The sequence below is a fragment of the Gekko japonicus genome, unplaced genomic scaffold (genome assembly GCF_001447785.1).
Source record: "Gekko japonicus isolate JY-2015 unplaced genomic scaffold, Gekko_japonicus_V1.1 scaffold762, whole genome shotgun sequence".
NCBI lineage: Eukaryota > Metazoa > Chordata > Lepidosauria > Squamata > Gekkonidae > Gekko > Gekko japonicus.
Genome location: NW_015164691.1, coordinates 430,112 through 456,281, shown reverse-complemented (window position 1 = coordinate 456,281; position 26,170 = coordinate 430,112). Strand labels below are relative to the sequence as shown.

General features: G+C 46.1%; 1 protein-coding gene across 1 annotated transcript in view; it reads left to right on the top strand.

Annotated features, from left to right (window-relative positions):
* The window catches only part of PLXNA1 (plexin A1), a 354,542-nt gene that overhangs the window by 148,929 nt on the left and 179,443 nt on the right, over nucleotides 1-26,170 (top strand). Inside the window, exons 3-4 of the mRNA XM_015409413.1 lie at nucleotides 3,232-3,372; nucleotides 16,547-16,647. Of these exons, the coding sequence (XP_015264899.1) occupies nucleotides 3,232-3,372; nucleotides 16,547-16,647 (242 nt within the window). The remainder of the gene's footprint in view (nucleotides 1-3,231; nucleotides 3,373-16,546; nucleotides 16,648-26,170) is intronic.

Below are 26,170 nucleotides of genomic sequence, written 5' to 3'. Positions count from 1 at the left end.
TCATAAAACTTCACAGGGACATGTGGGGCAAAAGAGCTGCTGGTTTTCAGGTTGCATTTCAGAATTCTAGGTGGATCTGGTTTCTGTAGACAATTCTAGGTCTATTTGGGAGTGAGATTTTGGGTCACAAAGGCAGAGAAAATAATTTCCCCTTTTATGCTCAGTTGTCACATTTGTATGATTACCAGAAAGGTGGATGACCCTGTGACACCTCTCAGTGGCCAACACTCCATTCTTGGAAAGGTGCTGAAACAAGTGGTGGAAATTCATCTTCAGGCAATGTACAAGGAGATGCATGATCTAGACCCATTTCAATCTAGATTCAGGCCAGGGTTTCCAACAGAAATGGCCTTGGTCACCCTGGATGCTGGTTTTCCACAGGAGACTGACAGGCAGAGTGTGCCACTGTTGTTTCTTCTGAACTTCTTGGTTGCTTTCAGTACCACTTAATATGTTATCCTTCTGGAGAGGCTGTGTTGACAGTGTGTGTGTGTGTGGGGGGGGGTCATTGTGCTTTGGAGGTTCTGCTTGTACTTGATCCAGAAAGTGGTTCTGGGGGGGGAGCATTGTTTGGCTGTGTAGCATTTATGCTGTAGGATCCCACAGGGGTCCATTTTGTCACCGATGCTGTTTAACGTCTACAGAGATCATCCAAGTGTCATCTAGTATTTCTCCCAGCAGCTGTGTGGGTCTCTGGAAGTCCTGAATAAATGCCTAGATAAGTCAATTATTTGTATGAGGGCCAATAAACTGCAGCTCAATCCAGACAAGACTGAGGTGCTTTTGGTCAGTGACAAAACCACATGAGGATTCAGTCTGTCTTGGAGGGAATTACAGGAACAGGTTCAAATACAGATGTGCTGCTGGATCTGTGGTTGGAGGCTGTTTTTCCCCACTGTTGATGCCCCACCTTTGGAATGCCTTCCCCCTTGAGGCTCACCTTACTGATTTGTAGGAGCTAGCTTATCATAAAGTCTCTGAGGACCAACACATTTCCTGTTGTTGTTGTTTTTAACTGAAAGGTTCCTTCTTTTTATGGGGGAGCATTTTTATGGCTTGTTGTCAGCCTGTATTTTTGTTTTTTAGGAATAACATTTTATGCTGCTGTTATGTGCATGTATATACCAGTTCTTCCTAGAAATATGTGAAAGACAAGCAGTGGCCGATCATTCTGGCTTCTCAATCTAGACTGCAGCTTTAAAGAGCCCAGAGAGCTGCAGCCTCCTGATTGTTTAGTTCTGCTGGCAGATTGTCATCTGAACTGGATGTGTCATAGCCTTAGAAGAGATCAGAATGCCTCTGAGTTCAGCTCCCTGCCATGAGTCAAGGCCAGGTAACCCTTAGTATCCTACGGCTCACCTTATGCCGGATTGTGGTGTGCCACAAGCAGAAAGCAGGTGCACTGAAGAAAGTAAGTTACTTAGCTGGGGATGACTCATGCTGAGCAGCCAGGTGGCAACTGAATTAAAAGAATTAATCCTGATGCATGTCATCTTCTCCCTCCCCCACTCTCCTTACTTGGCTGTGACCCTGTGACACCTTTTAATGTGGTTATGGCCTCTGCAGTGAAAGCGTTGTCTTCCCTATAAGCTTTATGGTCACAGTGAGTAGTAATGGGATTAAGGGAATTTCTATATCCCTGCTATGCCTAGAACAAAAGCGCTGGCTGGCTGCTGGTTATATACTGCTAGCTGCATGTGCCCTTATAAAGGGCAGCCCTGTGACAAAACCCTTGGGACTTTGATCCCAGAAGTGGTGGTGACCCCCTTCTGCAGCAATGCTGTGTGTCTGCACTAGTGTATAATATGTGGCTCTTTGCATTGTTGGGCATCATGGCAGTGATGACTAGGAAGCTGCCCTAGGCGGTAGCCTTTTCGATACCCCCACCTCCTTGACACGCTGGGGAGTGTTATGAGAGCCACAGTATTGCTGGAAGGCCACAGGTTGCTGGAAGGCCTGTGTCGAATGAGAAGATGATGATTAATGGGGCCATGATGGTCCATGTCTTGCAAGTATGTGGAGAGGGCGGATGCTGAGATGAATGAAAGATTGCTTAGAGTGATCCTGGTGGCAGAAGAGGTAGGTTGTAATGGACTGAGCAAGAAGGAAGAGGCAGGATATTTGCATATGTGCATGCAATTATCCGTCAGCACTCTTGGTGATATTTCTGTACCTGCATAGGTTCAACAGCTTCAGCAGCTGCTTCTCTTCCATCTACCCTCTGTCAGTATAGAAATACCAAATGGAGGGATCAATCCAGTTAAAGCATTTTAACACAGTTCTTTCTTCCCTTCTGAAATACTTACCTAGTTTACATCAAACACCCCTTCCTCTCCACCTGCTACCAGCTATCTGTATTTCCTCTGGAGCTATTAACATTTGATCTAACAGAACCCCAATTCATTTTAAAATACCTTAGAATTGATTGAAGAGCATTAACATTTGTTTTAAGGTGTGTAGCAGAGTTTTATTCTAAACCCAAAGGCATAGCTGTTACTCCACATAAGCTGTTTTAAGGGATATAAAGGAAGGGCAAATAGGGCAGATTGGTAAGGAAATTGGATGAGCCCTTGATGACTCACCAGACGTGGTAGATGCTTAATTCTCATATGTTAAATAAAAGGTTATAAAAATAAATAAAGAGAGGGTTTCTGTTTGGATGAACCTTCCGTACTCTGGCTTGTATCTAGTAGAAGATTTCCACGAAATCCTGTTGCTTTACCCCTTCTCACTGCAGCTTACCATCTCCCCCAACATGTTGTTCCTATGGGTCCATTGTCCTCTAGAACCATCATTTTGGGGGGCATTTTGGGCTGCAGTGGGAGGATAAAGAAGTCCCACTGCTGTCAGAAATCACTTCCATCAGCTAAAATTACTGGATACAAGACTATACATTTTTCTCTGGGTTTGCCCCTGTGTCAGCCAAAACATTCCTTTGGAATGAGTTTTCTTGGATGTTTTCTCAGGTCTTCATTCCTTCTTTTCAACATCAGGTCATCATAGCTTGTGCATCGCTGGAAGCAGTGAAGTCCTTGTGTAGAGTGATGACAGACAGGACAAGAACTGGAGATTAGGGATGCTTCTGGGCTACTTTGCTCTCTTTCAACTGGGCCATTACTGTTCTGAAACTGGCACACTCTTGTTCTTTTGCCATGCAGTAAATGATGTCCATCACGATCCTGCAAGCAATTTTAGGACCAAATACTAACACAGTGTCCCTTCTTCCATCAGATCCTGGTAGATCCTGCCAATCCCATTGGACGTTCAGCATTGCAGTATGAGAATGTCGTGGCCCATGAAGGCAGCTCCATTTTGCGGGACTTGGTGCTCAGCCCTGATCTCCAGTACCTCTATGCCATGACTGAAAAGCAGGTATGTAATGGACATAGTCACTTGTACTAACCTGGTTCTTTTTCCAGACTTCTCACCTCAGCATCAGTGAGGCTGAGCGAACAGCATTCCAGTCTGTCTTGCACACAGCAATACCTTTTACAGTGCTGTTTTCTATACTGCACTTTTTGCACGAGGGAGGAGGGGACTGGACAGTGGGTCCATGGTACAACCGTAGCTTGCAGGGCTGATCGTGAAGTCTGCTGCTGCCATGGCTGGTTGGTGGCCTGGGAGGCGGTTCTGCACTTTCCTTGTGGTAGCCAGTGCTGAATGGTCAGGGGGGCCATGTTGTATCTGGCGTCTCCTACCAAGTCCCACCAGTCATGGAGAAGAAAGTGAGAGGAAGCCAATCCTGATCAGTTGCTCAGTGCTGGAAGGCTCAGCTCAGCTCCTGGAAGCGGGCAGCCAACCTACCCCTTGTGTCAGGATAGTGGGCGGCTGGGGTAGTGGATGTTGTGAGAGGCCTGGAGACTTGCTCGATTGCGCTGGAATCCTTGGGGGTGCCTAAGTCTGAGAAGGTTTGGCTCCTGAGACTCCCAGAGAGAAGGGACATGGCAGGAACAGGAGGGCTAGAGTGCAGTGCAGAACCTCCCCCTTCCCAGACTAACTGAGCACCCTAGAGGATGAATCAGAACCCAGGTCTTTCTATAGTGTTGTTTCACCCAGTGCTCTGTCCCATGAACATATCCACAGCATTACAGGAAGTATTATTGAGTATGGAATTCTTCCACCATCGTCATATGGCTTTGGGTGGGCCTGGCAGATTTTTCGAGTAGCCAAATAAAACTACATTCTGATAAGAGGCTGTACTTCAGAAGAAAGCATGAAATCCACTCCCATAAAAATGCTTTGCAGCACAATTCTAAGCAGAGTTTCTCCGTTCTAAGCCGTTGGACTTCAGTTGATGTAGAAGGATGTTTGTTTATCATTTTAAATTATTTATAACCCATCTTTCCCCTATGCCCAAGACGGCTTGCAAAATATCAACACGCACAATTAAAAAACATCACTTAAACATATCAGTCAAAATAAATCAACTTAAAACTTCCATATTGTCGCTACCAGGTGCCAGAGATGTTCAGCAGTTATTTTTGCTGAAGGCTCGCAGAAATGATTTGGCTTTGCACCTTTCAGGGAAAGAAGCAGTATAGGGGCTATAACTGAGCACACCTCCTGAATAGAGGGGACTGTCAGAAATGAGGTGCCCGATTTACTCTGTGTGACTCTGTTTAGGGCTGCATTGTGTGTGAACGACAGGCAGCACTTTTGTTTGACTCCAAAGTGAGAGTGATGGCTTTCCTGAGAACCCTTTTTATAACCAAAACACTGAACTGAATCACTCTTGGGGTGGATACAGACCTCTGTGTGCACTGAATCTCAGCATACCCAGCAAATCTGCATGTGGAGCCATCAATCTACAATCTTTTGCTTGTAGAACTGGCGGCTCACTAGCACCACAAGTAGCAGCTACCATATCCAAGCTAGGTCCACTCAGTTTGGCTGTATGTTTTTATGGCAGCTTTATTGAAATACTTTGTCATTTCCCCTACAAACTACTAAAGGTTGCAATCCATTTCACCTACAGAGTTAATTGAAACATTTGTGCCATCTATTTAGCCCTTTACTCCTTCTGTGGTTGCTGTTACATTGCTAGTCATTCGAAGAAAGGAACTGAGAGGCAATGAGGTGTAGTGGCTAGGGCATTGGTCTGGGATATGAGAGACTCACATTCAAATCCCTCTTTTGTCATGGAAGCTCGCAGGGCCATGGGCCAGTTACTTTCTGTCAGCCTTGCCTACCTCACAGGCATGTTGTAAGGAGAGGAGTATAATGTAAGCCACTTTGGGTCCCCATTGGGGGGAAAGTAAATGAAGTGAAAAAATAGAATAAATGTCCGTTCAAGCACTTTGGAGTCTAGGTATTCTTCAGTCAAGCCAATGAGCATCAAACTTCACATGTAGAAAAAACTTTACAGCGGACCCATTTGTTCAAACCTTAGTCTGTCCTAATAAATTTAAAGTTTTGGACTGATTTTTAGAGGAAAAGGAATGTGCAGGTAAAAATAGCATTGTACCTTCCCCACTTTCCTCCTCATAGGTTCTCCCTTCAAGCTCCTTATATTCAGTAGAGTTCACTTCTAGTATTAGAGGTCAGATGAAGAAAAAGCATTGCGGCGGGGAGCAGATGACAGGGGAAGTGAACTGTGGGAAGGGGAGGGAATTAGCACCCTTACCTGCCTACTGCTTTTGCTCTAAAAAGGGCACTGGTCGTGGTGGAAAGTGCCATCAAGTCGCAGCCGAATTAGGGTGACCCTGTAGGGCTTTCAAGGCCCGTTTGCCATTGCCTGCCTCTGGGTTGCAACCCTGGACTTCCTTGGAGGGTCTCCCATCCAAATACTAACCAGGGCCGACCCTTCTTAGCTTCCAAGATCAGATGAGCTCAGGCTAGCCTGAGCCATCCAGATCAGGGCAATCAACCAGTCAATACCCGACTTTCACATTATACATGATCGTGGTGGTAGAACAGGGCTTAAACAAATGGGTCTGCTGCCATCACGTCTGCTTTGGCCTCAAGAGAACATTTTTCAGCCACATTAAATCATGTCTGATTGAATTCTCAGGTGTCTGTTCAGGGAATGAATAATTCCTATTTGAGTCTGTCCTGAGGGAAAACAAACTTAATATTAAGAAGCCAGTGAATCACAGGTACATGCAACATCTTCTTCTAAAGACTCATTAGGCATCTTTTTGAAAAAAGCTCCCATCATTTAACGGGTTGCCTGGATATTACCGTCTCTAGAGAAGCTACCGCTGCATTGCTCCATAAAATAAGAATGAGGGGCGTCAGAGCTAGCATTGTGACTGAGTAGTCCAACTTCAGCTCTGTCATGCTTCAGATTGGGAGTCCAGGTTTTATCATGATTTTCTGTATTTTCATGGGTTACTTGGAGCTTTGGGTTCAAGTGTGCTATCCCTACTTCTTTGTCCAGTATAGCTGGATCTAGGATTGCCAACCTCCAGGTAGTAGCTGGAGATCTCCTGGGATTATAACTGATCTCTAGGCATCAGAAATCAGTCCACCTGGAACAAATGGCTGCTTTGAAAGGTGGATTCTATGGCTTTATACCCCCATTGAAGCCCCTCCCCTCCCCAGGCCCCAGCTTCCTCAGGCTCCACCCTCCGAAATCTATGGGTATTTCCCAACCTGGAGCTGGCAACCCCAGGTTGAAAGGAGAAAAGAAAAAGGAAATTATGCCGTTGGAATGAACAATTTAAATTTCTGACCTTTAGCAGGAATAGATGTGTCTCCCTCTCTTACCTTTTGCTTGTAATAGAAAGTGAGTTTCAATGGGACTTTCCTCAAAAGGCTATCTAAAAATTCTATGTAGAGGGAAGAAAACATAAATGTATATGTACACAAAATGGGCTGCGGTGGCTCAAGTGGTTAAGACGCTGAACTGCAGGCTGTGGAAGGTCAGTAGTTCAGCAGTTCGAGACCCGGGTTGCCGCATGATGGAGTGAGCTCCCGTCTCTAGTTCCAGCTCCTGCCAACCTAGCAGTTCAAAAGCAAGACATTGCAAGTAGATAAATAGGTACCACTTCGGTGGGAAGGTAACAGCGTTCCGTGCGCCTTGGTTTTTAGTCATGCCAGCCACATGACCACGGAAACGTCTTCGGACAGCGCTGACTCTTCGGCTTTGAAACAGAGATGAGCACCGCAACCCTAGAGTCGGATTCGACTGGCTTTCGAGCAAGGGAACCTTTACCTTTACCTTACACAAAATGTAGGAGAGGTTATTTGGCTGCTGCTGTGCATGCTGGGATAGAATCTTATAGTCCCAGGCTTTCTTTGAACCCCTTTGATGTATCAGAAAGTGTTAATAAAGAAGGGGGTGAAGGGCTAAGTAAATAGGACTTGGGGCAAGGTCTTGCATTACTTAGCTTGTGACTGCTTCTTTAAAGTTAGTTCCTTAATTTGTATTTATATAATACTTGTGCTTGTTTCTCCTCCTGTAGCTTCAGTATACTTGTAGCTATATGTAGGGACACTAGGACTGGAGTTAGGTGCCCTTATATACAGATCTAAAGACAATTTGTTATGGAGCTAGTTCTACCTCCCCTAATTTGAGATCAGTCCTATGATTTAAGGTAGTTTTAATGCTGAGACTCAAAATGCAAAAGCATAAGGTACAGTGGCTCAGCTTCACAGCATTTCATTCCTGGAGCCATGGTTTGGACCAAAGTTGAACAAATCCCAAGCTCCAGGTCGCCATGGCACCTAGACATTTCATTGTGGCACCTAGTATTTTCAGCAATTGTTTATTTTAGCATCGCTTGGCCATTCACAAAGGAAGTACAGAGCTTGTTTATAATTTCACGTCAGACTGTTTTATTGCATCACATAAAAGGAAATGTGCATGACATTCTTGTCATTGTTTATTTATATGTACACTTAACTGTTCATTGGTGATGGGTGAATTTCTTAACTGGCTCCAAAATTCTATTAAATGGAGCTTTTTTTTTTTTTTTTAAGGGATTATGAGAATTTGGGAAGAAGTTAGGTTAGAGTTAGAGGTTACCTTTTTGTTTATGGTGAGTTCAACAAAAATTATACCTGTATCATATATCTAATCCTGAATAATGCCCCGAGAATGTGCATCAGAAATCATCATAATGAGGCCACGTATAGGTGGGGGGGGGGGGAGAGGACAGCCTATCCCATCCTCCTCATCAGCAGATAGCCAAGTGGGGGTGGCAGCAAGAAACTCTAGGCAGCAGGAAGTGTGGAGGTGCACTTTCTGCTTCAACTTTCCCCTCCCCTCCAATGCTCAGCTGACTGAGGGGGTCAGGAGGGTTGGGGAAAAATAAATTGATTGACGGAGTAGGGGAAGGGGAAGGGAGAGAAATTGGAGGAAGGGGACAGATGGGATTTTCCTTCGTTGCAAATTTTACGTGTCCCCCACTTGTATGTACTTCAACACTTTTTTATGAACTGTGACATTTTTGCCACAGTTTTAATAAAATTACAAGAACTGGCGAGGAGGTTAGGATTAAGTTTAGGATTAGGTTTTATGGTAAGAGATTAGAAAAGAGACAGCTAAGTGGGGGAAGTGATAGGTGTTTATAAAATTATGCATGTGGTGGAGAGAGTTGACAAAGAGAACCTTTTTCTTTCTCCCAAAATACTAGAACCCAAGGGCATCCAATGATACTGATGGGCAGTATATTCAGGACAGGTAAAAGGAAATACTTTTTTAAACAGGGAGTGATTAAAGTGTAGAGTTCACTGCCAGAGGATGTAGTGATGGCCACATGCATAGACAGCTTTAAAAGGGGATTAGATGGATTTGTGGAGATCAGGTCTGTCAGTGCTTAGTAAACATGCTGAGTAAAGGGAACCTCCACATTTAGAGGCAGTCAGCAGTTGAATCCCAATGTCAGGAAGCAATGCCCTCTCTGCCCCATTGTTGGCTCTCCAGAGGAACTAGTTGGCCACTGTGTGAGATGAGATGCTAGACTAGATGGACCACTGTCTGATCCAGCAGGGCTCTTCTTATGTTTTTAGGAATAACTAGAAGTGTGGTCATTAAAATGGAAAGCTCTGAAGGTGGAAAAATAAGCCTGGCTCCTAAATATTTGGGCTGGCCTCTAGATCCAACAAAAATTTGTCAAGGTCTGCTTAGATAGTAGGCTAAGGGCTAAGAGTCACAACATTTTTGCAAGATATGAGTATCTGAACTAGCTGGCCTCAATCCTGACACCTTTTCTATGGACATCAGACAGGAACTAAAAGCTATATATGATGCAGCAATGGAGAGAGACAGAAAAGAAAGGAATTCCCAAATAGCAAGTGTGTTTTCCCCCTAGTAGAAGCATTAAAACAATAGCTTAGTTGCTAAGGATGAATGAGGCCAGTAACCACAGATTGCCCAAATGTGATGTTTCAGTTTGTCATCCAGAAGGTCTTTGAAATAAAAACAGAAGCTTCTCACAAAAAGTGAAAGAGTTACAGAGGAAGCATGGCTGCTCTTTAGATAAGAGAACTAAAGAACATTCTGTCTCAGAAACAAGATAAATATACCTTTACTTCACATTCTGCCTTTTTTTCTGGGGGGGGGGGAAACGACACTAAGACTATTAAATCAAATGCTTTTGTAGTGTAGAATTATTTCTCCATTCTCCTGTGATTAGGGGCATTTACTGAAATCCCTACTACCCTTGAAATATATGCCTATCTAACCCTTTCGGGCTTGAAGAGTTCTGTAAAAACTATTTCTTGAGTGGAAGTGGCTGAAGTGACATACCTGCTAGTGATACAAATGGTATACTCCAAAGGGTTCCGTGTCCTTTTGATAGGTAGAGCTAGCTTGAAAAAGGATCCTAGTGACTCTCTATGGGTCAGGCACCTAAAATGTTGTAAATGCTAGTAGTTTGAAATATATCCCTAGCTCTGTGTTGAAGGCTGACTAGTAGACATTTTAAATGTGTTTCTGGCAATGGTCAAGTGTCATTCAGAGTCCTTCCGAAAGATATTAACATTTTTGAGTTGAGATGAAACAACATACTATGTTAATGTGATTGCTAGGCAAGTTGTCTCTGCAGCATTTAAAGCAGAAGGTGTTGCAAGTAGATAGTGTGTCTCAAGGCTGTAGCATTAGCAAAGGGTTGGCAGAATTGTCCACTGTTTTGGAGCAATCTCTGGTATGGTTGGAGGAGTTATTACTCCCTCTTGCCAGTTTAGTCTGCTCTCCTTTGTTGGGTTTGGGATAACACTTCCCTTCCAGAGAGGAAAGGAGAGCCAGTGTGGTGTAGTGGTTAAGACGCAGTGGACTTCGTTGAACAGGATTTGGTTCTGCACTCCTCCAAATGTAGCCAGCTGGGTGACCTTGAGTCTGTTACAGTTCTCTCAGCTGTTCTCTCAGCGCTCTCTGAGCCCCACCTACCTCACAGGGTGTCTGCTGTGGGGAGAGGAAGGGAAAGGAGACTGTAAGCCGCTCTGAGACTCTGAGTGAAGGCTGGAGTATCAACCCAACTCTCCTCATCCTCCTCTTTTAGCTTTCTGTCCATGTTTGTCATTATTTAACAGTACAGATTTTCATTTCTATGGGGCTGGAGTTTGTGGAGTACCAAAGAGCATCTCCTCTTAACAGCTGCTATTTTCCTTTTTCTTTACTGTGGGATATATCCAACCACATGGACTTTGCAGTGCAGGATTTTTCTGCTTCATTCTTCTGCTGCAGCCCACTGAGCCTGCCCTCCCAGTTTTGTTCCTGGGGTTCAAAAGACCCTTAGGAAAAACGTAGGAGGCAAAGAGTAGTAATAGTCAGGGGGGTCTTTTGGGGCCGGAGCGCACTGGAGCACCGCTTCGGCAGCCCAGGAGCCCGTGCAAATGGTGGCGGTGGCAAGCCCCACCCCCAGCTCCCCATTCTGAAGCGCTGGGGCTGGGGGGAGGCCCGGATAGCCCCGCCGCCAGGTCCCCCGGGCCCGCACAGAAGCGCTGCGGCTCGGGTTCCCTCCTTCTTTCCTTCTCTCTTTTTATGCCCTTTTTCCTTCCTTCTTCCTTCTCTTTCATTCCCTCTTCCCTCCTTCTGTGGCTCAACTCTAGTGAGAAGGGGTTTAAACTTTAAACCCCTTCTCTCCCCCCCCCGCAGGCCAGCTGGGGAAGGATAGGGGAGGCTTTTGAAGATGCCTCCCCCCCCTTTTGCTTCGCCATTCTGACACCACTTCCGGTGCTCTCAGGGGGCGTGGCATATGCTAATAGCCTAGTCGCTCATTAGCATACAATGTGCTAATGAGCTCCTGCAGCTCTTTTTCTACGAAATGACCCCTGGTAATAGTAGAAGGGGGAATTGGCAGAAATAGCTGCCCCCTGTTCCACATGTCGAAATGCCATTCTATCAGAGGAACTGAGTGGCTGGAAAAAACCCATAGTTGTTATAAGTAATCTAGAAGGAAAATCCCAAAACAGCAATGAAACAACATTTATTAAGAAAAACCCCTGGGAAGGGAGGGCACAGAATGCATCCTCCAGAGAAGAAAGAGAAGGGAAAGAAAAATCCACACTTGAACTTCCTTTCCTTGCATTGTGTTGACCTTTCTCTCTTGTGAATCATAGACATGGAATCAGGATGGAGTTTGAGAAGAGGCAAGTATTTTCTTGGAGGAAAAGAACCCTGCCCCCAAAGAAGATAGAGGATTATTTCCCCATCTCTCTGCATTGTCACTGGTGGATTTTGAGAGTTCCTTTGACCTTGGACCTGCAGTGGCTAAGGCTATTCAATGCCAAATTTGGTGTTGATTCATTTTGCCATCAGGTTCTAAATCAGTGATACTTAGTGGCTCAGGAGCCACATCTGGTTGCTTCGACATACTGCCTGTTGCTCTTCTGGCACCCTTCCCATGTTACAGGAAAATAAGCAAGCCCATTTCTGCGTGTGGCTTGTGGTTAGCAGCTGGTCCCCACCTTGAAACAGCTGCTGGATCTGGAGGACTGCATCATTATACTGAGAGGAAGGGAAGCTGTGAGCCTCCCTGAACTGCAGGCCTCATACCATGAACAGAAGTTAATGGGCCCGTCCTCTACAATGACCCCTCACCTTTCTCTGCAGCCTTGGCATTCTGATCCTAGCACCCAGGTGGCTGCCAGGAGAGAGTACAGCAATCCCCACCAAAACAGTAGCCACCCAGGAAAAGAGCAACTTGGCTACAGCGGGGTGGTCATGATTTTATTCCCCTTTCTCCACAGCCAACTTGGTCTCCTCTGGGAGCCTTGGCAGTCTCACTCACCTGAGCTTCTGGGCCTCATGCTGAGGAAAGAGAGTGAGGCGGCTGAGAGGGACGCCCCTCCCATAAGGGCTGGCTAAAGTTCAACAGCAGTGGGGAGAGACAACCCTACATACTCAGAAGTACTCTGAAAATTAAAAAGGATATATTTAATAGAGTAGTTATACTTTACATTATAGCATGTGTGTACTTGTGGGGTGTGGTGTACCAGGCATCCAGTAGTCCTGTGGCTTTTGTGGCTGATGGTCATTGATGGTTGTCCACAAGCTGCAGAGTGAGTACCACCGTTCTAGATTCTCAGCAAGGTTCTTGGAAGGGTGCTTAAGTGGCCGTGATGACATTGGACTTCTGCAGGTCTCGTTCTCTCCCCCTTTGGCTTAATAAAAAGAGTTCTTACCCGCAGCCTGCTGTTATCCGGGTGTTGGCGGAAAGTAATTAAATGAGCAGTTGTAACAGAGCTCAAAGGGCCTGAGGAATGAGGGGATTTTAATCAAATCTGGAGGAGCAATTAATAAAAAGCTTGTAACCCTTTAAGGCTGGCTCCTGCTGTCGGATTAAGATGAGTGGGTTATGGCCAGTGTCTGGAACAGGGACAGGCAATGAAGAATCCTCTGAGATTATCTTAATCTCCATTGTGCCCAGTTACTTGACGAAGACTGTAAGAACTGGATAGGCCTCTGGGAACGAAGATGCTGATGTGAGAGGGTGTCTTGCCTTCAACTGTTGGAAGACTAGCTTTTGAACATCATCCCTAACATAGCGGTGTGTTGCAGTGAAGGCTGGTAATAATGCTGCCAGTAAATAAATAAATTTCAGCACCAAAAAATCCCGACTTCTTTGCTCAGGAAAAAAACAACAACTATGCAAACTTTGTAATTTGCATAAGTCTGCTTTGCATAGTACTTACAGTGATCATACAGCATCTGTTTACAATTTTGAATGCACATCTGTTCAGCGGAGCCTAGTTTGGCAAAGCAGAGACTGGAAATCCATGATGTGACTGAAGTGGCACATAACAGCTGAACTGGGAAGCGAAGACACAGCAAAAGGACTGCGTGACCAAGATAGACACATATTTTTAAGGGATCATTGCAAAAGAACCTGTAAATCATGTCTGAGGGTCATAATAAAACTCATTATTTTATACATAGAATATGGATGGGAAACAAAAGAAAGTACTTCTTCACTCATTGAGGAATTACTTTGTGAAATTAATTGCCATCTGATGTAGTGATGGCCATGAGCACTGATGGCTTTAATAAGGGAATTATACAAATTCATGGAGGATAGATAGCTCCATCAATGGCTATACCCACAATGATTTCTCTCACATAGTTCAGTTATTACTTATGGAATGAATTCAGGATTTTCCCCAAAACGTTGCAGTTGGATTTAAAGCAATACTGTGTTTGATGAGACTGATAGGAAGTGGAGGACTTGGTTAAAAAGTTAAGCAGCCTGTTTTTTCCCACCAAAACAAACACAGGTTACAATCAGTATCTCATCCTTCTGCAGTGTGGAAATGAAGACATGGTAGGACAAATGGTGGTGAATATGTTTTAAAATACACCAAGCCAAATACAGCTCATCAGCCCATTTGGTAATCCATTAAGGGCTCAATAAACTTCCTTTTTTGTTTTGTTTTGTTTCCTGTGCACAGGAACTGTGGATATTCAGGAGAGGTAGATGGGTATCTGTCCTGGCTGATAGGGCTGTGTTGAACATGAGGAGAGACATTTTTAACAGGCTTGCTTTAGAGTAACAGCCTTCCTGAGGATGGTACAGGTTTGGGATGCTATAAGAAGTGGCTGGCTATCCTCATTTGAATTGACTGTGGAGGAACAGGTTGTGCTGGATGGTTTGGCTTGTCTGTGGGACGTTGGCTTGTTACAAAAATCACATAAATCCTTCTCCACAAAGAAAAAGGGATATCCTGCTCCTTGTGTCCTTTGTGTCTGTCACAGACTGATTAGGTTAAAGACTGATGACAATGGAAGACAGAAGATTAAGTAACTCATCCGTCTAGGAAACTGAAGAAGTCTGTGCTGTAGCTGCTTGAAGCTAGAGGGCAGCACAGGAGCTTTGCCGATGCTTTGTGTACATTCCAATAATGCAAAGGGAGGATGTGAGCCCTGGAGTTTAGCTCGCAGCTTTGAAATTACCAAGTTTCTGCTCATGCTTGTGGGAATGTCTCAGGACGAGACAGGAACAGTTTCTGTAGTTCTGTTAACCTGTGTGGATGATTTTACTATGATATTTCTGTTCTTGTTAAATGCTTCACTGTGTTCTGGTCTAAACCTCTGTCTTGGGTAATTAAATGCACTCACTCACACGTTAGTTTATGCTCCCACGTCTCAAAAAAGTTATTTCTAAGATAACGTTTTAACATTTAATATTAAAATTATCTACTTTGTGCCGGATTGTCTAAAAGCTAGATTTTATCACCATTGTAGCTGGCTATTGAAATAACAGAGTTGTGGGTACTGCTACCATAGAACACATGGGGACGTTTCTTTTCCCCCTCCACCGCAGAAGATTTTACCTACCTTGTTGCCCTGCAAGAGCCTATGGACTGTAACTATAAGATGGACTGTACAATAAGTGTGCCTGGGATTGGACTGTGCAGAAACTTTCACAGAACTGGGTCAGATTTGGCAGTCAAGCAAAAACCAAAGGCATAAGACGTTTTTGAGGTGATCTCACTTTAGGGATAAGAAGAACAAGGAGGAAAGAAGAGTCTGTATAAAAACCATATAATCAGAATGTAAGGACAAGGTATACATCACATCAATGTAGGCAAGCTTTTTTGCCTGTCCCGTGCAGGTGTGTGTGTTTGTGTGTGATGTGCATGCTCATTGGTTGGTGGCAGCAGTGTAAGAGAACACATTTGCCTCCCTTCAAAACAGGTATGTGAATACGGTAGTATGCTGAGGTTTTAAGGGCTTGGATGAAATTTCGGCAGGTCATCTTTGATGGTGTTTGATTAATGAACAGTCCTCTTAATTGCCATGTCTAGACCCTTGAGTCCTGAGAGGGTTTCTGCACGTGGCCAGTCCCCAAAGATGTCCAGTGAAGTGTACAGAAGAGATGTTACCTCCTCCGGGCTGTCTGTGGAAATGTGTTGGTTATAGGCAAAAGAGCTAAGCCTCTGTATCTGTGTTTTTTAATGGTGCCATCTTGAGAGCCTCCTTATTCATAACAGATCCTTTTGTCGAACTTTGGCATTTTTCTGGGGCTCTGTTAAAGAGCCAGTGGGCAGAGTGTTAGATTTAGACCAGGAAGACCCGTGTTGAGATCTTCTTCTGCTCTGCACCGGCTTTTACTGGCAGTGCAATCTTTTAATTTTTTTTTAAATTCAAAAACAAACAAAATTGCATAAGATACATTGCCAATCTATATCCCCTTGCGTCCTGCCTCCATGGGCACAGAAACCCCTTCACCAGCAACTGACCATTTTAATACTATTTCCAATTATACAATTGACTGACAAAAGGCCCCACTCTGTGGTAGGGTCTGGACTTATAGCCTCGGTGCTTAATTTCCTAGACTCAGGATAGCCTCTGGGGAGCACAGTTGAAAGCACAGGAGCAGGCCTCCCCCTCCCCCTGCTCTGATCACCAGCCTCAAAGAAATAGCAGGGCGCCTCAGATCATTAACACTGGGCTTAGGAAGAGCCTTGGGCTTTGACCTATATTTTGTTGACCCTTTCATGCCTGCTGGTGGTGTTTGGGTTTTTAATGTGGTGATAGCAAGGAATGGGATCTGGGGAAATTATTTTAATCCCTGATCAAAGCGTACCTCCTGCTCTTCTGTTTCTCTTCTCTCTTCCTTCAGCAAATACACAGACACTCCAGGGGCCCTGTGAGATTTCCCAGACAGCCTGCTTTCATTCCCACCCTCTTGTCTTACCTGCTCAAAAGGGCCTTCACACTTTTAATGTTTACACATACCTTCCCCTCCCTATTCCAGGTTCTGTTCCTTTGGTAATTTCATTTTCAGCCACTTAAACCAGGCAACATCAGCATGCCCCCTTCCATGGAAATGTGTTCCCCTCAGTTAGGCCCATTACATGCTTCAACAGAAATATTGTGGTTATCCTGTATTATATAGAGCATGCTATTGGGGGGGGGGAGCTTTATTCTTTTGTCAGAGTACAGAATAAATTACTCTGAATTCTAGAACGGTTCCAATTCCTCCTTGACTCTTCTAATGAACTTGTTGTAGTTCTGATGCAAAGCACATCTACTTCGCTCTCTTGAGTGGAGAAGAAGGGCTTCTGTGGAACTATCAGTGTGTAGCTGATAAGGAATTGACTAACTTGGCATTCTTAAGGGATGAACTGATTTATCTGCCCTCTTTTTTTTGTCTCCCAGGTGACTCGTGTGCCAGTGGAGAGCTGTGAGCAATATACAACCTGTGCGTTGTGCCTGGGCTCCAGGGACCCTCACTGTGGCTGGTGTGTTTTACACAACATGTGAGTATGTGCACTGCCTATCTTGGATCTCTTCATAGACAAAAACACCCCCCCCCCCAATTTATGGGAACTGAATTAACAGCTGGGCTTATAATTCCATCTACTGATATTACTATTTTTTTGTGTGTGTCAGTAGTATACTAGGCATTGTGCAGAACAACAGCAACAAAAATCGATGTAGTGCCTACCCAGAAGGCACCAGGTCTGCCTAACTGGACAAAATGAGGATTGGGGAGAGACCGGGGTGTGAAAATTAGGAGATGTGGGAGAGGCGAGAAAGTGTAGGAGTAGGTAAAGGGAGGCTAGGTTGCTTCAGGAAAATATATTCACTAAAGTTCTGGACTTAAAGGAAAAGAGAGATGTGGCTTGTCCACTAGAAAGGCAGTATGTACATATTCTAATAAATACACAAATTTGAATTTAAAAAGGAGAGGATAATAGCAGCATTGCACAGGGCACATGCCTTGGATCATAAGCAGCGTGAGCAGAGCTGTTCTAGAGGAAGGCCGCTTCCCCACCTCTCCCCTCCCACTGCAGCCTTCTCTGCTTCCCCAGCCCCCCAGAAATGGTGTGTGAGGCAAAGTGAGGCTTTGCAGTGGGGGGGGGGGGAGGGAGAATGGAAATTGCCCTCTCCTGCTCTGCTAAGGGAAATACCATGCTGTTGATGGAACTCTTGCTATACCACCAGAATGGCAATTTAGGGCCCAAACCAATGCTGCGAACAAGCAAAGGTAACAGTGGGGCTAACACAAGGTGAGCTTGTGAGGGGTCTCTGAAGATGTCCAGATCTTGCCTATTCCATGAACTTAGTAGGTGGCCTTAGAGAAGCTACTCTTAGGACCAAATAAAAGCCCGTATAGATCCGACCAGTGGCCCCCTCTAGTGCAGCATTCATTAAAAAAGGGGGGGGGGGCAAAAAAGAGGGCACAGAAACCTAGGCCTTCCACAGTGTTGCTTTCTGGTACTGATATTTAAAAGTGCTTCTGAATGTGGAGGTTTCCTTTAGCCACCCTGGCTAGTCGTCACTGGAGGATCGATCCTCCATGAAGCTGTCTAACCCCCTTTTAAAGCATTACTAATGTCACAGATCTCAGTTCATCCAAAAGACAAAGGGCAAGCACCTGCAAGCCTCTTGTGTGTGTGTGTGTGTGTGTGTGTGTGTGTGTGTGTGTGGAGTTAACCCTTCCCACTGCTTGGTTTCACTGAATGAAATTGCCCACTCTCTGGTCATTAGCATTTCAAAGGGAAAAGATGGAGCCTTGGGGTGTGCTAAGAACAGTGAGTCCTGGGGAGGATGGGGATCTTTTGCTTAGCACAACCAGCAGGGTTTCAAGGATTAAGCCCCTTCTCTCCTCACTGTATGATCCCAACCTGTTCTGGGGCCCTGTGTGCTTGCATGCTTTGACCAGGCTCGTAGCCAGGATTTTTAAATTCAGGGGGCACCCCGCGCAGACACCCCCCAAAGGAGCACCACAAATAAAATTAAAAACTGGAAGTTGGGGGGGCCCTTAGCAGTAAGTCGGGGAGGCTGAGCCCCAAGATGCCCCACTGTAGCTACGGGCCTGGCTTTGACAGAGGAATGGAGATCCATGTCTGCTCTTTGCCTTAGTATCAGCCTCTGCTCCCCCATCTGCAAAACACAAATCATAATACTTACTTGCCTCGCGGGATACAGTGCTAATGTGCATGAAGCACTTTGAACATTTAAAAGGCATTACATCCTTTTTATGATGATGTTTATATGATAAAGGTGATATAGGCATAACATAGGGTGTAGTCACACTGGCAGCTTGGTGCGATATGGCACCACTTCTGATTGTACTGGTGTAAAATGTAGTGGGGCATATCATCCAGACAGCACACCCTGCTGCGGGTTACCAACGCGGACATCCTGTGGTCAAGCATCCACATTACTACAGCGCCCTAGCCATGGAGCATGCTACCTGGTTGTTTTTAAAATGCAGGTGGGTGCATATGCATGCATGCACGCACTTATGTGCTCATGCGCGTGCATATGCGCTCATGCACGCACGTATAGGAAAAATGCCAAAAACCGCACCCTTCCAGCGGGAACAGATCAGCGGGTTCAGACCGTCAGTCTGTTCTGCGCACGCTCCTCCATGTTCAGACATCCAGCCATGTGCAGTTAATGCACGAGGAACCGAAAACACCACTTGTGATGTGGTGCCTTTTTAACCCAGCTCCAAGTCATCCTACAACGGGGTGAGTATGCCTGGGGAAGGCCTGACAGATGTGGCTGTGTGACTGCGCCCATTTGATCTGGAGGGGAGGGGTGGCTACGTCGGCCAAACTGCTTCTGTGATCACACCCATAGTTCCTAAAACTAGTATCTGGGAGACCGAGGTTTGAATTTCCACTGTGCCATGGAAACTTGCTGGGTGACCTTGTACCAATCACCACACTCTCAGTCTAACTACCTCAGAGGGTTGTTTTGTGGATAAAATTGTGGAGAAGAGAACAATATAAGCTGCTTTGAGGAGAAAGGTGGTTCTAAATGAAGTAAATAAATAAATACAGGTAGGCAATTTCTTAGTCTGCATTGAGACATCCATTTTAACCATGGTTAAATTAAAAAAAGTGTGTGAACGCAGTTTGTGTTGTGCCTGGTTCCTCTGTCTTCCCAGGACTCCTTAAGCAGAGTGTGTACCTGGGAATCTCAGTGAACGGCAGGAAAATAACTGCCGTTCAGCTGTTCACCTGCTTTTTGGCACATCATGGATTTCTGGAGTCTTTTTCTAACCAGAATTCCTTCATTGTGCTCTGTGAAAAAAGGCAGGGGGCAAAGGGAGGAGCCAGGTGCATGAGTCATTAACCTACTTTTATTTTAACGGTGGTTAAATTGGATGACTAAATGCATCCTCCATAGGAAATGTTACACCATTATGTGTTACATTTGGCATGAGCATTCATTTTGCCATGACATTTCTATCTGAATTAACTTCCCAGCCTGTGTCATAAATATTTATACCAGATTTCACACATGATGGAGTATGTGTTCAGTGTAGGATAAAGTGTCATGTCTGGTGTGGCGCATGCTCAGAGGTCGAGTGCCTTACAGATGAGGACTAGAAACCCGGCCCTCATGGAGATGGTCACGGAAAGTCTGATCATCACCACAGCCGGAAGCAATGTAAATAGATGCGTGATGTCATTTGAAACTCTCCTATGATGATCCATTTCTGGGACAACATACAGATTGGTCCCGACTCTCCTTCCTGACCAGCTACTACTGGTCTTCTGAACAGCCCCCTTCTCCTTAGCCTGCAGCTGCCTATGCCTTTGAAATCCCCATCAGAGAGGCCCTGCTGGCCAATTAGCCGCTTTGATTTGGTGGCTAGTTCAGATGCTCCTGCCAAGGTCCCTTGTGCATATTCAACCCTCGAGCTGCTCTCATGCCTTGGAGAAGGGGAAAATAATCCAGCTCAGCAGATTTGCTTCTGACCTTTCCCCATGACAAACAGCTCTGTCCAATGCAGCTGCCGGCATGCTTCCTTATCCTGCTGAGTTGCAATTGGCGTGAATGTGGAACTGGCACCCTGGGAGAGGGCAGGCGGGTGGGAATAGCATTGGGAGAGGGGAGGGGGAATAGTCTTCATCGGTTTGCATCAAGCAGGAAGAAGCGGGATCTGTCTGTCTCTAGGGAGCATTCTTAGCCTAGCCTTGTCCCTGAGTTTTGTGCTGCGGAGCTGATTGATGGGCAGACTGCGCTTTCAGCTGTCTGGTGCACAGGGGGATTCTGAATGTCAAATGTGTGGGGTGGCTGAGGACTGGAAATGTGGCTTCTTTTCCTGAGAAAGCACCAGGAATTGTTTCCCTGCAACCGGAGATTGACACAGGCCACATGCCCAAAAGAGTAGCTGGCAACACTGGAGCCAATTGCCTACCATTATATGAGAGATGGCAGCTTCTGAATGGTAGTATTTTTAGTTCTGTGATCTACTCTCTGAGTCCATGGAATAGGGTGAAAGGAGAGAGAGAAAATAAAGGCCAGTAATACTGATATTGGAGAACTAGAGTCTGTCAGCCTTTGGATTATGAAGCCTTTTATTGCCGTCTTGCCTGTACTTCAAAGAGAACTTACTCAACTCCCTTTGCAAACCCAGTCCCATTTCTTGATCTAGGTTTGTGGCAGTCAAATTACAGTCGTTTTTAGTGCCCTGAATAGAGTGGGGAATTACAAGCAACAGAATTTCACTTGGAAGGGGCAAATGGGATGCACAGGGTAGTCTCAGATGAATCAGTACCTGAGTGAGTTTAGTCTTCTGCGATGAAATAGGAACATAGTCTGGGTCAGGCACTGTTTCACTTCCAATCCGAGCAGACCCCTCCAAAGCAAACAGACAGGGATGGAGATTGGAATTCAAGGTCATAGTAGCCAAGGAGAGCTGCTTGTAGAATTGACTTAGAACTGCTGGGAGTCACTGACTAATCAAGAAGTGAACCAGTCTGCTGCTTCTGATTAGAACTCCTGAACCTGTAATGCATTCTAGTAACGGCACCTGTTTGGGAGCTACAGCTGATGGAGGATGGCCAGGGTATAGAGTCCATTAGTGTGTAATGGACTGAGTCAGTCCCTGCTGGACCAGCTGTTTGTTGCTTTCTTTGTTATAACGGGTAAACGGCCTGGACCTAACAAGTCTTAGGGAATGCTTGTTTCCATGGGAACCTCCCCGGTGACTGAGATCTCAGACAGTGCTCCTCAGAGTTTCATAGTCATGGGAGGTTGGTTGTATGGATGCCCGGAGCAGGGTTTTCTGGGTCATTGGGGGATTTATTTATATTTATTTATTTTGGGATTTATATCCCGCCCTACCCATACGGCCCAGGGCGGCAAACAAGCGGCAACGCCGGAAATAAAACATAGATTACATTAAAACCTCAATAAATACAAACTAAAATAGTACTGTTATTTGCCTTCTAGAGAGGCAGACCAGGCTACTTTCCCCTTTAGTCATGAGGTGACACCCTTTTAATTCAGCTTGGCTGTAAAATGATACTTGAGCTGATACTTGGGATTTTATTATAGCTTGTGGGTTAGCCTGGCTACATTGTTGCTAGTGCTGTTTTAATAAACATAGGCTTTCAAAACACCTAGGTTACTGTGGTGCAGCTGCTTCCTGTGGCAGGCTGCCTGGCTGTTGGTGGTTTTCAGCATGGGCTAGAGTAGACAATACGCACCTACGGCTCTGCATCTTGTTCGTGGTCTCTGTGCATCACACCCTTGGGATACACTGCGCCTGCGCTGAACCTTCTCGGTACCGATAGCTAGCAAAAAGGGATTTTCGCGCCTCTCCCAGGTCACGCGCCGACTCCACTGCGCATGACCAAGGAGGGGCACGCAGATCCCGCCAGTTCTCTTCTGACCGCCGCGCTGGTAGGACGCCTTCTGCCTCGGTCTGCTAAGTACCAAACTTTTTTTGCTAAACTTGCGTTTAGTTAGTTTCTCTTTCTTTATTTTTGTAGTTAGCATTTTTCTTTCGGTGTTTGTTCTTTACGTACATTCCCCTCCCGCTGGCCTATGGCCCCGCGGTGGGGTTGTTTCAAACGGTGTAGGACTTGCGGCCTTAAAATATCCCCCACCGACGGGCACTCACTTTGCCTCGTTTGCTTAGGGGAGTCGCACTGTGTCTCTAAGTGCAGACACTGCCGAAAGTTTTCGAATCAGACGAGAAAAAACAGGGCAGCTCGTCTACACTTGGCCCTGATGGAGAAGGCACTATCTCCACAGTCCTCTTCACCGTTGGACACGTCCGGGCACGCCTCGATGTCCACTTTGGCTGCGGACACTTGTCCTCCCGTTCCGGGATCATCGACGTAGACGATCGCAATCGATGCTTCGGCACCGAAACGATCGACGCCGATAAAGAACCACCCCGTACCTTCCAAGATCCGGAAGCAGGGCAAAGACTCACAGCAGTCGAAGAAACCTAAAACGGACAAACCCAAAGTCCATAAGGTTTCGGCTAGTCAGGGTCGAGATCCCACGCAAGAACCTCACCCGATCGGTTCGGATCTAGACATCGACCTTACTCAACAAACAAATCAGTCGCAATCTGATATGTCGAGCCGTCAATCCTCTCATGCCTCCCCAGAACGTGGAGTCGAGGATCGGCACCGACCAACATCTCCTCCCCTAACTTGGGATGAGAGGCAATGGCATTATTTGTACGGGAATCGATACCCATACCCTTGGGCACTCCCGATACCACCCCCACCTGAATGGGATCGTCAGTCGGTGTCATCCCGCATTTCGCGCTTTCAAGATCGACCATCGGTATCGAAGCAGTCGATACCGACGCATCCACCAGACCCGGTTGTGCCCCCGATTAACACACCGGCACCGTCTCAACCTGAATTACTCGAATCATCTCCAGAACCATCCAATGTATCCTCCGATTCAGATGGCTTTTCTGAACATATCGAGGATGTAGATGCACAGCCCACCTCGCAAGATGTGGAAGCGGATTTACCTATTTCTCCATCAGAGGATGTTAAGTCTTATGGAGATTTTATTCAACGCATGGCATTAGATCTATCTATGACTCCTACTCTCGTTGCCAGTTTTGTGGATGATAACGTTTTTGACATTATGCACTCTAACACTTCGCCCTCCGTGGCTCTACCAATGACAAAAGTTCTCTTGCAAACTACCAAGGACTTTTGGACTCGTCCAGCCTCCATTAATGTCTCTAATAAGCGTCTGGATCACATGTACAAGGTCCAGGAATCAGGGGCTGAGTTTTTATACACACATCCTAAGCCCAATTCTTTGGTCGTTTCCTCGTCCACGAAAGGAAAAGCGAGCCACTCTACTCCATCAGACAAAGAAGGAAAAAAGTTGGATTCGGTTGGTAGAAAATTCTACACTGTCGGTGCAATGGGCATTAAAACGGCGAACTATGCCGCCTGCATGGGCCGTTATCAATTCAATTTATGGAAGCGTTTGAATGATTTCCTCCCGCACGTGCCCAAAGAGTGCCAACCTCAGATTAAAAGGATTCAGAATGAAGGGATGGTCTTGGCTAGACACCAAATTAGTGCTGCCAAGCATTCCCTGGAATCCGCTAGTAAGACTCTAGCAACCTCTGTAGCGTTACGCAGACATGCCTGGCTCCGCTCTTCATCATTGCCATATGACACCAGATCCTCGGTGGAAGACCTTCCCTTTGAAGGTTCTGGATTGTTTAGCTCCACCACTGACACGGTTCTGCAGGAAATGGATAAGAGTATCAAGACGTCCAAGAGTTTGGGGATCTCCCCCACGACCAAATACTCGAAATCCAAGCAGTGGCCTAGGCAACCTTGGTCGACCAGGCAACCGTACAACAAATCACCTACGGATCAATGGCAAAGACCTCCCTCTCAGTCACGGTCTTTTCCCCCGAAAAATAAGGGACAATCGTCCGGTGCCTATAAGTCGAAATTCCCTAAGAATCCCAAACAGGGACTTTGACTTCAACCTTACTGCTCAGACTCGCCTTGCACCCTTCCTGCACGCATGGCTCGCCATTTCTACGGACAAATGGGTGCACTCTATAATAAGAGATGGCTATCTCATAGAGTTTTCTCTGACTCCCAAAATCTCCCGTTTTATCAGAACCCCGGCGTCTCCTGCCCTGCTACAGGAGGTACAATCGCTGACACAAAAAAACGCTATAGAGAAAGTCCCGATGGCGGATTGTTGCCGCGGGATTTATTCCAAATATTTCACGGTCCCCAAGAAGGACGGAGGACTTCGTCCAATCATGGACCTTCGTTTTCTCAATCGGTTCATCATTTACAGAAAGTTTCGCATGACCACGTTGCAAAGCATTTTACCACTCCTGTCTCCAGGGACTTGGATGGTCACTTTAGATCTCAAAGACGCTTATTTTCACGTCTCCATCCATCCTCGTCACAGAAAGTTCCTCAGATTCGCAGTCGGGGAGGACCATTACCAATTCAAAGCCCTTCCATTCGGGCTCTCTACCGCCCCCAGGGTTTTTACGAAGGTAATGGTGGTTGTCGTCGCTCATCTTCGCCTTCAGGGCATTCAGATCTTTCCGTATATAGACGACTGGTTGATGGTGGCAGATTCAAGAGAATGTCTCCTTCAGCACATCACCATCACATTGTCGGTCCTATCCTCCCTTGGAATTCTGGTGAATTTACAGAAATCCATGCTGCAACCTGCAACTCGCGTGCAGTTCATAGGAGCTGTCATAGACTCCCTAGCCACTCGGGCGTACCTTCCTCGCCAACGGGCAGATACCATTCGTCTGGAAATTCAACGTTTGTTCCAGTCCAACGTGACATCAGCGGTCCACATTCAGCGGATCTTGGGTCTCATGGCAGCCACCACTTCCGTGATCGAATATGCACGCCTTCGCATGCGCCCGTTGCAGCTGTGGTTTCTAAAGAAATTTCGCCCTTCCATCCATCCTCCGAGCCTTCAACTGGTAGTGCCTCCGCAGGTCCTCGTCTCCCTGCAGTGGTGGCTCGTGGACACCAATCTGTTGGCGGGTGCACCGTTCCAACCGATCGTTCCCGTAATGTCCATCACCACAGATGCCTCCCTGTGGGGTTGGGGTGCTCATACAGACGACACTTGTGTGGGTGCTCCATGGCAACCCCTTTGGAAGAGTCATCATATCAACTATCTGGAACTGCTGGCCGTAAAATTTGCCCTCAGATCCTTACTCAGACAGGTTGTAGGAAAAGCTGTGTTGATTTTTACGGACAACACAACTGCGATGGCTTATATCAATCGCCAGGGCGGGACCGTGTCCAGGTCCCTTTGCAGGCTAGCTATGGACATATGGGAAGAGTGCCTTCATTGGAACATCACTCTCCAAGCTGCCCATCTGCCAGGAACTTTGAACCAACAAGCGGATTTCCTGAGCAGAGGGGGAGCATCGGACCACGAATGGGAGTTGAACTCAAAGTATCTCCTTCCTCTTTTTCAACGTCTGGGACATCCCCACATCGATGTTTTTGCAACTCGATTGAACAAGAAGTGTCCCAGGTTTTGCTCCAGAGCGGGGTTGGACCCTCTGTCAATGGGGGACGGTCTGTTGATGTCGTGGGCTCACGACTTTCTATACCTATTTCCTCCGATTCCGCTGCTCCACAGGGTGCTTGTGAAAATACAACAGGACAAGCCCCATTGTCTCCTGGTAGCCCCCTGGTGGCCTCGGCAGGTGTGGTTTCCGACACTGCTGCGGTTAGCCAAGGGATCCTTCGTAGACTTCCCGCAGGAGTTGGATCTCCTCCAAGCTCAGGAAGGCCAGGTCCTTCACTACGATCCTCTGAGTCTCAAGTTGACTCTGTGGGAAATACGTTTTCCGTGATGGATGCCCGTATCAATGATGTCTTGTTGAACTGTCGTAAATTGTCTACTAGAACTTCCTATGCTAGGAAGTGGGATTTATTCCTGCAGTACCTGAGTTCCTCTAATTTATCCCCTCCACCAGTGGATTTGAGGTCTGTTTTTGCGTTCATTTTGTCCAGAATGGATTTGGGG